The following is a 12,500-nucleotide window of genomic DNA, read 5'->3' as shown; positions in this document are numbered from 1 at the left end:
AGCTGGACATTAAGGGTCCTTCCATCTGCAAATAGGTTTTTGTTTCCACTGTGTTTCCACTCCGGCTCTTAGAGATGCCACACAGCTTCATACCATTCATGCAAAATGTGGCTGTAAATTGCTCTGAATAAGGTTTTTCTGGAACACCCCAGACATCTAAATCAGATTCTGTGCAGCTGCAATTTGTAAGTCATCAAATAGTCGTGCCTAGGGGAACACAACACAACGCCACACAACATAAACCAGACAAGCTTCTACTTACTTAACTCAGTTTATTTACAGAGTATTTGAAGAGCCATGTATGCAAATGTACTGATATTATTATTTATTTTTTTGCTTACACATGGGGAGCTGATTAATCAGTTTGATCTCTCGATATCTTTTTGATCTAGATGCTTCGGAAATCCAGTGACCGTTTGGTGGTTTAGATTACCGTCAAAGTTTCTTGAGGAAACAATAAATTAACCAGGTTTTAAGCTGTGCTTTTCTCTTCCAGACTTGAGTAAATGTAGCAGTTAGTTAATAATTCTGGGTGAGGACAGGACACAAACAGATCTAAGCGACACCAAGCCTGCTATAATCCAATAAAGAGCGAGAAAAGAGATCAACCAAAAAAAGAAAAAAAAACGCATAACAAAAATAGTTTTCCTACAACATAACATTACAGTCCTCCCTCAGATGAGCCATACAGAAGCATTATGACACGGAGGGTCTAAGCGATGAGTCAACATCTGATGTCGTTGATCCCTCTAACCACACACCTTTTTAAAGTCAACAACAACGTGTGCTATTTTGAGTGACTCCTGATTGCTAGCCAATAGAAAATGTGTAATAGCCTTTAATCTTGAATACTTTTTTTATTTTTGTAATCTCACTTTTTTTTTTTTTTGCCACAATGACCCAATCAATTCAATGCACTTGCAAAATCATCACAGATCAGTATCAAAGAAAGAGCAAAAGCAGGTGAGACAAAAGTCAGGAAACATCACGGTGAAAGACAACTTTGTAACCGACGACAAAACCTTCGAAAAAGCTTTAACTTTCCCTTTTAAAAAAAGACAACTGCACGCCTCAACTCTCACAAACACCCGCAAGAAAACTAGTTTGAACTGTCCTGATGTCGGTCTGGTTATGGTACATGCCATTTTAATGAAGTAACACTGGAAATAAAATAGAGAACAGGCAACATAGATAGCATGGACAGACAATAAAAATAAAATAAAAAAGGAAAATAAAAACAAACAGCTCAGCTTCCTACAGCCTTAAAAAAAGGGGCCATTTTCAACACATCTTTGTAGTCTGCTACTAACATGCACGAACAATGTGTCATTCTACTCGTCTGAATGTGTTGGGAATGGCTATTTTTAAGCATGTGAAAGTCATCTGATCACCCTCCCCAAGGCTGTCTAAACTTTTACTGAAACTACTGTCAAACAAACTCCTTGCCTACCTAATTTTGAAATAACAAAACATGACATCAAATCATCATATTTTGGATTATTAAACAGTCCTCGTCTGATTGGGCTCAGGCGTCTAATCACACAATAATCTTGTCTTTTTCTATCAACCTAAGACCAACGTTAATGATGTAAATAATGAAAAGATATAAAAATGACATCTGCTGGGTCACGCATTGACACTAACTGTGGACTACATGCTTTTTAAAGGTTAGCTGTGGCTGTTCAGCGCTGTGTATTCTCTACCGGCAAATTTGGCAGGTATACAGTCTCCTAATTTATTTTACATTTAAAATGTTGGAATGAACCTCCCTCAGTTGTCTGTGGATGAATGTTCACCTCCTTGTTTTTTCAATCAATTGGCGCTGAAGGTTTACAGTATGTGGGATTGAAGAACTTCCCTTTAAATGTACTTGCTTTTACGTCCAATTTTACAAAACAAAACAAAAAGATCCGTCTCTGTTGTGTGAGTAACATATTAAGAGTTCTAAGTGCCCTGTGTGCTCTTGAGCAGATGCTGAACTACAGTAGCTTCACCGCCAACTAAATATTCAGTGTTGTGACGTGTTGGTACGCACAGACACGCGGCAGTGGAAATACCAACTGACCTTCTCGTGGAATGTTTTTACCACACAAAAAAACTCAGCGTATACCCTAAAAAGAGTAAAAGACGAACTTCACCACTAGCGAAAAGACAGCTGCGCACACTAAGTGTCGAAACAACGGAACGTGTCGTCTCTCACGAAAGACATACAGATGTGTTGACAAATAATGCATGTGTTAAAAGAAGAACAGCTTTAATGCATGTATAGTTTGCAAACGTACCAGTATGTGCCTTGTTCAGGACAACATATCGCATGTTATTTTTAAGACTGTAGTGGGGAGGGTGTCGTTCTCTGTCCATGCATTTAAATAGCAACACAGGGGGGGGGGGAAGAGAAAGGCTAACACACACACACACACACACACACTTAACGCGTCTTAGAGAGGAAAATAAGTCACCCAGAGGTCTGCAGCAGTAAATCTTGTCATTTCTTTCAAATAGATTTGGACTTAGAATAATTTTTTTTTCTCTTTTTTGTTTGTGTCCGTTAAATTCGAATGTTGACAGAATAGGAGTACATTTTGTGGATCACATTCAGACGCGTCGTCTCTCGTCTTCTATACTTCAGTGTTGTCCGCATAGAGCCTGGTCCATGATCGGGCTGGAGGGGAGAGACAAGAGAGAGAGAGAGAGAGAGAGAGAGAGAGAGAGAGAGAGAGAGAGAGAGAGAGAGAGAGAGAGAGAGAGAGAGAAACAATGGTAGAGGAGGGTGTGAGGAGGATATGGTGCAGGACTGTGGATAAGGAACGTGTTGCAGAGTGTACACAGATGATCACGCTAACTCCCAGAACAATAGGCAGCGCAAAAGGAACTCAAATGTCCCAGTATTTCTAAATGCAAAACTAAAACAATTAAAAACAAATCAGACAACAGAAAACGAGTCACCAACAATCTTAATGATCACTTTATGACTGAGAAAGTTTATCAAGTAAACATGCCAAAGTTGTATTGGTTCCAGCTGGGGCACTGAGGATTATATATTCATTATAGAGTGTCGAGCTGCATAGATTAGCCGATTTATAGATGGACAGAAAAAGAATCCCCAACTATTTTGATAATTAAAATGGCACATATGGAGATTTCCTGCTTTTCTTTGTTTTAAATCATATTAAACTGAATCTTTTGGGGTTTCAGACGAACAAAACAAGACATTTATAAGACATCACCTTGGACTTTGAAAAACTGGGGAAATTTATTTTTCACCGTTTTATGACAATTTATGATTAAAATCGAGAAAGTAATCAGCAGATTAATTGATAGTGAATATAATCTTTAGTTAACGCCCCAGAGTAATTTGTTTATTAAGCCTAAATCAGTGGTACATTTTACAACTCACCCAGACAAATTCAAATTGCTTGTTTTGCTTAATAAACAGTTCATAACCTGAAAAGATTTTCAGTTTCCTATCACAGAAGTCACATTTAAGAAGCTGGAACCAATACCTTGTTGGTATGTATCCTTAAAATAATTACTTCAAATGATGAATTGATTATCACAATTATTCATTCATTTCCTGTTCCAGTTCCAAATAAGCTTGTCTGAGGGTTTGCTGGTTTTCTGTGGATTAAATGAACATCTTTGAGTTTTGGACTGTTGGTCAAAGAAAACAAAACCTGAAGTTTTCACGGCGAGAGATTGTGATGGACACTTTATTGGCTAGAAATAATTGACGGATTAAAGCATAATGCCGCAATAAATCCAAAACAATTAGGGTTGCTACTGAACGCACTGCAGCGTTCTTTGCTGGTCAAGATTAAATTAAAATTATATTTTTGGTTCACCGATTCAACAATGTTCTGATTACAACAGAGCATTAGCATGAGGTATATTGGAGAGAAAGACAATCTTTGACAAACATATGTAGCACTGGATCGTTAAATTAGCAATAAAAAGTAAAACTTCAAGCATTAATGTTATGATAGATTACAACATGTCTTTGCTGAGCCTGATATTTAAACTACATTACCATTCTGTTACCACTCTATTCCAGTCTGACACTGGCTTCTTGTTAGCCATTTTACACCGTCGTTAACATCCTCTATGTAACAGGAACTATTTTATTGCCCCTGTGAAGTGCTGGCCAGCCGTCAGGAGAAACCTCTCAGCTTCTTTTACGCGGTTGTCCAACACGGAGCTCACGGGACAAACAACTGTAAGCACTCACTACTCTCAACCCATTTTCTCATGTTGAACGATTGTAGTATACTGGGAGGACGGCAATCTGTCATTATCAGAAACACCTTCAATAGACTGTGTTGCTCTGATTTGACAGCCAGTATTTCAGGCAGATGATTTGCAGACTTGGAAAATGCATACATTTCATCCATGCTTAATTACTGCAATTATTTTCTGTGATTACATTTAGATTATTTTGTCAATTTGGTCCTACTAACCACTAAAGGCACCGACGGGGTTGTTTCAAATTCATGAGAACAGACAAATCTAAATCATAGAGGAAATCTGTGACCCCTGTGGCAGTGGCAATAAAGTTGAGTACAGCTGACCCCGGGTGCTTTAATGAACAGAAATATGGATCCAATCCTCACCTGTCTCAATGGCAATGCTTTCGTTTTTCTTCCACTGCTCTGCAACATCGTTTGCCAGGGGATCATCTGGATTGGGAGCACTTAATAACGCCTGGATAGATAGCAACACTGTGCGGATCTGCAGGGCTGGAGACCACTTATCTGGAGAAAAGAAAAGAAGAGAAGCCGCTTAAAACGAGGGATATTGGTATTACAGGGTAAAGATGGCCATGAGAGTTGAAGAAAATCTGAATTTGAGATCCACTTTTTTATTTATTATGGCCACACAACTCTGGCTCTCTTTAATCTAATAAATCAAAACAGTAAAATTAGCTAGTGGCTAACTTGTGCCTATAAATCACAGTCTGTTCAAATATTTTCTCTATTACCCGAGAGCACAGTGAGCATCCCCGCTGCTGCTGTTTGTTCTGCTCCCGTCATGTAAACATTACCTTGATGTTGTTTACCTTAAAACGTGATTTAATGGTTTTCACTTCTGCTTTATCCCACAAAAGTGCTTTCTGCAAATATAACTAGCTGCTGTTCAGCCATCTCTTATCATAAAAAAGGTGCCCAACACTGCTGGAGTGCAATAATGCGCGAGTGTCACAATGTAAGTAATTAGTGCCAATGTGAAATTTGATTTCCCCCATCTGCATATTCACTACTTCCAGATTATGCAAATGTAAGGTTTTTACAGAATTGCCCAAATTTCCAATTCGACAGTAGCATTTCAAATGCAAAGAAGTAATATTTTCTTATATTACAACAAATCAAATGTGTACTGTGGAAGGGTTGCAAGTACCACCGATGCCACTGCGAACCACATTTATAGTGTGGTAGCTTCTTAACAGCTCTTAGCAATCCTTTCCCATAAACAAGATTGGACATACCTAGGAGTTAAATGGTTCAAAATAATAATAAAAAATAAAGAAATCTCTAAAATGATGCTGCCTATTTGTGCTAATTTCAAAGTTTGGAAGAAAACCATGCAAGCATAAAATGCTACTTTACAATCCTGCTGTAAATATAAAAAAGAAATGTCTTGCAATTTATACTATGTTGTTTTCTTACCTTTCAAAATGTCTAAACATATTCTTCCCAGTTTGTCAACATTGGGGTGGTAGATTTTGGTCATGAATCGCACTTTGGGGGCTGCCATGGGATACTCTTCTGGAAGAAATAGTTCAAGTTTAAATGTGCCTCCTTCAAAAGGAGAGTCTTGAGGCCCTGCAATGATCACATGGAAGTAGCGTGCATTCCCTTCATCTGGTGTAGCCGTGATCCCAGGAACAGGCTCTGCCATCAACCGCTGTGTCTCCTGAGTGTGGTCAGAAGGAGAAAAACAAAACACATTTGTTGACATTTCGGAGTATAAAAACATTGTTGTAGGTGTACTTTCAAGTGTGTAATGGCTGAGGACGTACACTTTCGCCCCGACTTAGTCACGCACACTGCCAAACCTTACCCACATACAAACAAAACCACATTCCACAAGCTACCACATAAACTAAAAGGGCTGGAGCCGTACAGTACCATGACATACTTCAATTAATAAACACATAATTTATTTTTATTGTAGATTATTCAGTCTATTTTGTCAATTAATCAACTCATTTGGTATACAAAATGTCAGAAAATAACGAAAAATGTCCACTATAATTCCCCAGGTCTTCAAATTGCATGTTTAGTCAATCCTATAATCCAAAATCCAAACATATTGAGTTTATGATCACATAAAGCTAACAAACCAACAGATATACAAACCACTAGAATTCTAACACTTGATTAAAAAGGCCAATTAATTATCAAAATAGTTGTAGATTAATTTTCTGTCAATGAACTAATGATTAATTACCGGCTCCTTATTTCAGCTCAAAGTTATTTCATGATCCATTTGATTACAGGAATTCAGTTAACAGATGACTAGTTTGTCCGGTGTGTGTGTATACAATTTTTATAAAAAAAAAAAAAGGGACTTGCAGAATTTCACTGCAAATCAATAAAGTACTGTGCGACACTAAGGGACAAAGGAGGAAGTGGAACATTTTTCATATTTCTGCATATGATAAAGCAGGTGCACCGAAACATCTGCAGTCAACAGAAAGGAAACTGGTTTAATATTGTCGTAAATACTATTAATTTATTCGTTCGGATGGGAAAACAGACGACAGGTTTCCATATTGGAAGCTTGTGTCCTGTTCTCACTTTGTCAATGTTAAGTTGCTGGCTGTGAAAGCCTGCTAAACCAGATAAATTGCTGCTAGATCTGGCGGAACAGGCTGATTGCGCCTACTGCCGGGGCCTGGCCAAGTGAAGTTGCGGTGAGGTTGATGGAGGAGACCGCAACGCAACAGGCCTTACATTTCTCCCTATTTTTTCGTCTCGTTTTATTCAAAAGAAGCAATACGAACATGTTAGCTTTATTATGAACATTTAATTGTTCCGAAACCACAAGGGCAGCGTTTCACATCAGCGCCAGACATGTGTACCAATCACCAAAGCTACAACTGCTAGCCTAGCTAACACAGCGAATCCATTCATATGACGACTAGGACAAATGGTCATAATTTGTTGATTCATACTACACATTATCAACCCAGTGGTGTAACAACGATGATTAAAGTACGACAACAAATCAACTCGAACGTAAATGACACCACAGCTAAAGCTGTAAAGGGAGTAAACGGAAGTGTCAAACAAAACACTTGCAGACGCGGACCAGCGAGCTAGCTTGATAACTAGCTAGATAAGAGCTAATTGTGCTAGTCGTGCTAACGTCAGGCTAAACGTTAGATGGCAGTAATTGTACGTCTATATTTTCACCAAATACAATTTACAATAACTACACACGGATTCGTAAATATATATATACACAATGTCTGGTGTAAAGTGTACCTTTATAATCCTACGAGGCAAACCGGCCATCTTGTGTTAGCTATTATATTTTTAGCCGTGGACTCGCCTTCTCTTCAGGTTGGATTGACTGACTGCCGGGGCGGGGACCGATAACTCAGTCTTCCGGTGGCTTCAGATGACGTAAGAAAATATGTTGTTCAAGATTTTTCACATTTTTAACGCAGATGTTATGTTATGGAAAACATTTTTATTAAAAATGCCATTTCTCTAAAAAGAAAGCATATGTTTTTTTCTCTTTCCCTTCAAACCAAACATATTTCTTAAACTTAAATATATAAAAAATAAAAGTAGACAATTAAATGTTATTGCATTACACTATTTAATCATTTATTGCATTCATTTATTTTCTCCTTTACTTGTCCTTTTTGTATTAGATTTATTTTATACGATTTATTGTACTTTCTATATTATACACTTTTTATGATAAATAGAAAATGAAAACTTATTTTGATAATTAAAATTATAATCATAAAAACTTCTTGCTTTCTGTTTATGCTTCTGTTGTGAAAGTGTGTTGGCTAGTGTTGATAACAAAGTGTTATTTTTCACAGCAAATAAGTTAAATAAGTAGTAAGTTACATTTTGTAGATAAGTTTTAGTCAATGTTTGCTCAATTGGATTTGTTTATCTTGTTTTCTTTAATCTCATAGTTGTTACCTGGTTGTGTCTTTTTGTGGTGTGCAGGACCTTGTCCACTCCGAGAAAGACTCATCTACAGTTTTTATTATTCTTGCAAGCATAGAATTGCATTGTATATGAACACATCTTAAAGCTCAGCAAACTCCAGAATATTCTGTGATACCATAGGATGCACAAATCTAAAAGATGCACCACCGACAGTTAGAGGAGAAAACTACCTTTACTCCCCAGCTACAATCTGTTCACCAGGAGTTTGAATTATGGTATGCCGGTAGTGGTGGAATGTGACCTCGTACATCTACTCAATTGTACTCAAGAACAATTTTGCGGTACTTGTACTTTGTATTTCCATTTTATGATACTTTCTACTTCTTTTTACTCCACTACATTTGACATTAGTTACACGTTACTTTGCAGATTCATATTATTAATACAAAATATAAATCAACTAATAAATCATGATAATTATGGATTAAACTACCCAGCAGTTTAAAGAGTAGTTGAAGTGAGCTCCACCATTAACAGCTGCATCATTAGTGATTATTACACATTAATGCATCACTAATTATAATCCAGTGATATTATACTAACATGGGCCATTCTGTAAGAGTACTACTTTTGGTACTTAAAGTATATTTTGATGCTAATACCTTTTTACTTTTAAAGTATAATCTTGAATGCAGGACTTTTACTCTTAACAGAGTATTTCTGCAATGTGGTATTGCTACTTTTAACACTGTAAACTTGTACCAGCCCACTAGATTTATATTTTCAGAAGAAATGATAAAAGTTCATAAAAATCAAGGGCAGTAAATCTACACTGTATCACAGTACACTAAACTAAATACAAGTATGATTTCAAAGCCATATATTTGTTCCATTGAAGCAGCACTGACTCAAAAACTAATGACAACATATGTCATTTAACAGTTTATTATACATCATTGTGACAATAATACATCATTTGCAGTTTTGTTACGCTGGCCTTCGACTACCTATCCTTTGGGGTATCCTTCTTTATGCGTCTCATGTGGTACCTGTTAACAGAGATACAGAAGGACATTCATTAATATCCATCCGATATATTATATTTTAGCTTGTACACTCTGCTTCACAATTAGATACTGCAGTTGTATATACAACTTTATAGTGTAGTGGAAAAAAAAAAAAAAAAGGACTACAAGAAGCCACAAACCTTTGATATCAAAGTCGGCAAACAATACAGTCCTAATAGGCGAAAACTATATCCATACTAAGGCAGATAGATAAAAACAAAATACAAATTTTGTGTGTTATTTGTGTACTTACTGTCCTGATGGATACCACTTGTGTTTGGTGGTGAAAAACATCTTGCTCAGCTCCTCTATAGTGGGCCCCTTTTTGTCCTTCAGCACCTCCTTGCTGAGGTGGGCCTTTAAAATCTGGTCGTGAGACTCAACCGAGTTGGTCAGGGGGGTCCGGTCGATCTATTGGCTGCAAAGACTTATTGTCACAAACAAGGTTTCCTCTTACATATTTTCAAAATGTGTTAATTTACAGCAATTCGGAAAAATGCCATCTATTGATTACTGATATTTATTTATTTTACCCTCTATTGAACTAGCAGATATTTCTAAGTCATGCACATCTGTGAATGTGGAATTACAAAGCATTTAAAATCTCACTGAACACTTCCTCATGAACAGCACACAGATCTTGGAAAAAATTAATGCGTTTTCCAAAACAGGTAAACAAATGAGCTGCAGAGGGCAAACATTCTGCAGGGTTTTATCTAAAGAAAAAACAACAAAAAATGGAGCCTCTGATTTCTCTCTTTGGTGCAAATAGTGCAACTACTCAATGAGTAGCTAGAAAGTACTCTCTTACCTGGGTAAGCTCATAGGGAACGTCGACAGCTGGATGGTAGCACACTATGGTATTCCCATCTGAAGTCACACCAATTTCCACATTACTAAATCCAAGGAAATAAGATGTTATTGTCCTTATCACAATATCTTTATAAAGAATGCACGTTTAATATTTACTTATTAAGTATTCTGGGTAACACGTTTTTTACATAAATACTAGTTTTAATGTGTTTTCTGCATTTATTCGGTTCACGAATTATGTAATCATTTGCAGACTTTACACCCAAATCAAATCAAATTTATTTATATAGCCCAATATCACAAATTTGTCTCAGTGTGCTTTTACCCACAGGCAAAGTACACAGCCTTTATACAGTTCATAGATTGTTTTAACTAGCTAAACTAACAAGCTAAACTAAAGGTGGACTAACAAACAGTTAACCTCTTAACATACCAGTTATGGCCTTCAAGTGAAGGACCACTGGACTTCTGTCGCATTGTCACCAAACATGCTGCAACAGAAAACCACACAGGTAAGACACACATATACTCTGCAGTTGACATAATTTACATGACACGTTTCAACTGCTTAGGTAGAAATTATACATCACATTTAAACGGTTTAAATCATTGCAGACCACCGTAATGTTGTTTATAGAATCTTAGACGTTTAAGTCTGGGTTAGACGTCCTTCCAAGAAGACCCAAAAGGTCGCAAGTATGATACCTGCTAACAAGTCAACATGGGTTGTTGGCCATTATTAGAAGAGGATGCACTCATAAAGGTAAACTCTTCTGTACTTTAAATAGTAATAGTCCTATTGATTTTTTTTTTGATTTTCAGAAAATAAATGTTTTGACAGTTATAACACAATTAGAGCAAGCCAAATGCAAGTGTTTAACGTCACCTACTAAACCTATTCTCAAGGTTAGCCTCTGTTAGCTTGTACTTGCATCATTGAGCTAAAGGTTTTAAACGGTAAACTGTTACGAGCTCCAACATATAACTTGTTAAATGGATAACAGAACTTACTTTGTGCATGTCGTAGTGTGGTATCGTAAGAAATTCGCGTTAAGAGACTCTGTAGTTTGCACAAATGACCCGACGCCATGCTCAGCTTAGTTATTGTGCATCACTATAAGAGTTCCGTGTTAGAGCTCAGACTCACTCATTTTTGTTCCACTTATCAAACGAGTGCACCAGCAGTCATAGAAAATCCATCTTTCCCTCAAATCTTATCATTTTACATTGTTTTTGAACAACTGCTAAATACACTATACGTTTGAAATAACTATTCACCTCTTGTATATCTTATTTTAAAATGGCATTTAATCAAAACACATTTAAGAGTTCTTTTTCCCACTCTTTTGTTGCAGGGCTGGCCAATGTTAAAGTACATGTAACAAAGTCGCAAAGTCATGTGTCCATTGAAATGGTTTCTAATTTTAAACGTAACATATTGTAACACCTTCTCCAAAAGTCAATCTTTTATATAGCTGCAGATGTCAATATTTTAAATGGCATACTTTTCTATATCATCTTCCATTTTTATTGGGATTCAAATACTGAACTGGAGGAAAGAGATTACTTAATATAAAAATAATCTACCATATTGATTCAATCACCGTTTTGATGGTTGCAGATTCCAATGAACAAAAAGGTTTAAACATTTTATAAATTGTATTTATTGAATATACAACATGTAAATGAGTGTATTCCTTTTCAACACTTTGGCCAGATGCAAGGACACAGGCTTCTTTTAATATTTCCTTTTACCATTCATCATTACCAGAAGACCCAGGTATGCAATGTCACAATGTAAATTACTTATTTTCATGTGAAAATAGTTTTAGAAGCAAATTACATTTGTAAATGTACAACAAAAGGCAAACTGAAAGAGATCTCAAAGTAATATTAAACAATTCAAACTTTCACCTAAACATTATTGGAAATATTCTCTGAAATGAACAGAAGACAAATGTTCCCATCTTATTTTTCACACATCTGTGAGTGTTCAAAGCTGCTGCTGTTGTTATTTGTGCAGCGAGGCAAGCTGAACAAGTTTTTTTTTCAGTTGTTTAGCTCCAGTTTGCATTCTGGCCAACCTTTCAAATTCTTCACGAATGCAGCTTCATTTATTCCAATCCTTTTTTCCATGAACTACTGCACTATGAGCAACGCAGCAAGGAGCAGCTTGATGTGTTTCCAGGGAAGCTCGGTGAATTCATGTTGCAGGTTGTTGATGCATCCAGAGCGTCACTCCTATACTTCCATCTCTGCCGCGGCGGCTGCAGTGCTGGATGCCTGTGATCCCGTGTTCGCCACCAAGCGCTCTCGACTGCCAAACACCTCCGCCACTGAAGGCAAACAATCGCAATAAGACACACCCATTATAACAACTGACTTCATAAACAGAGGTCGGCCACTGTAGGAAATATATTTGACATAAAAGGGACAAATTATTGTGGGATGTCAAGAGATACTTTGGATTTTTCAAAGTGGGGTTGTA

At 36.9% G+C, this 12,500-nt stretch overlaps 3 protein-coding genes across 3 annotated transcripts in view; all 3 read right to left on the bottom strand.

Moving 5' to 3' along the window:
• Nucleotides 1-255: 255 nt before the first annotated feature.
• ube2nb (ubiquitin-conjugating enzyme E2Nb) lies at nt 256-7,621 on the bottom strand. The gene is made up of 4 exons (XM_029461939.1): nt 7,485-7,621; nt 5,661-5,907; nt 4,608-4,748; nt 256-2,662 (listed from the first exon to the last, which is right to left on the bottom strand). The coding sequence occupies exons 1-4, from the start codon at nt 7,512-7,514 to the stop codon at nt 2,619-2,621; spliced, it is 462 nt and encodes a 153-aa protein (XP_029317799.1). The 5' UTR covers nt 7,515-7,621; the 3' UTR covers nt 256-2,618.
• A 1,440-nt stretch (nt 7,622-9,061) lies between these two features.
• mrpl42 (mitochondrial ribosomal protein L42) lies at nt 9,062-11,179 on the bottom strand. Its single transcript, XM_029462228.1, is given in 6 exon segments — nt 9,062-9,181; nt 9,453-9,598; nt 9,600-9,617; nt 10,011-10,095; nt 10,446-10,503; nt 11,024-11,179. Coding segments are annotated over 6 exon segments (432 nt in total). The 5' UTR covers nt 11,103-11,179; the 3' UTR covers nt 9,062-9,135.
• Nucleotides 11,180-11,652: 473 nt separating this feature from the next.
• The window catches only part of pwp1 (PWP1 homolog, endonuclein), a 9,129-nt gene continuing 8,281 nt past the window's right edge, over nt 11,653-12,500 (bottom strand). Inside the window, 1 exon segment of the mRNA XM_029462072.1 lies at nt 11,653-12,348. Within this exon segment, the coding sequence (XP_029317932.1) occupies nt 12,254-12,348 (95 nt within the window). The 3' untranslated portion in view covers nt 11,653-12,253.

This window comes from Cottoperca gobio, chromosome 23 (genome assembly GCF_900634415.1).
Source record: "Cottoperca gobio chromosome 23, fCotGob3.1, whole genome shotgun sequence".
NCBI classification, from domain to species: domain Eukaryota; kingdom Metazoa; phylum Chordata; class Actinopteri; order Perciformes; family Bovichtidae; genus Cottoperca; species Cottoperca gobio.
Note: the sequence above shows the minus strand (reverse complement) of the source record. Positions and strands in the feature narration are given on the sequence as shown.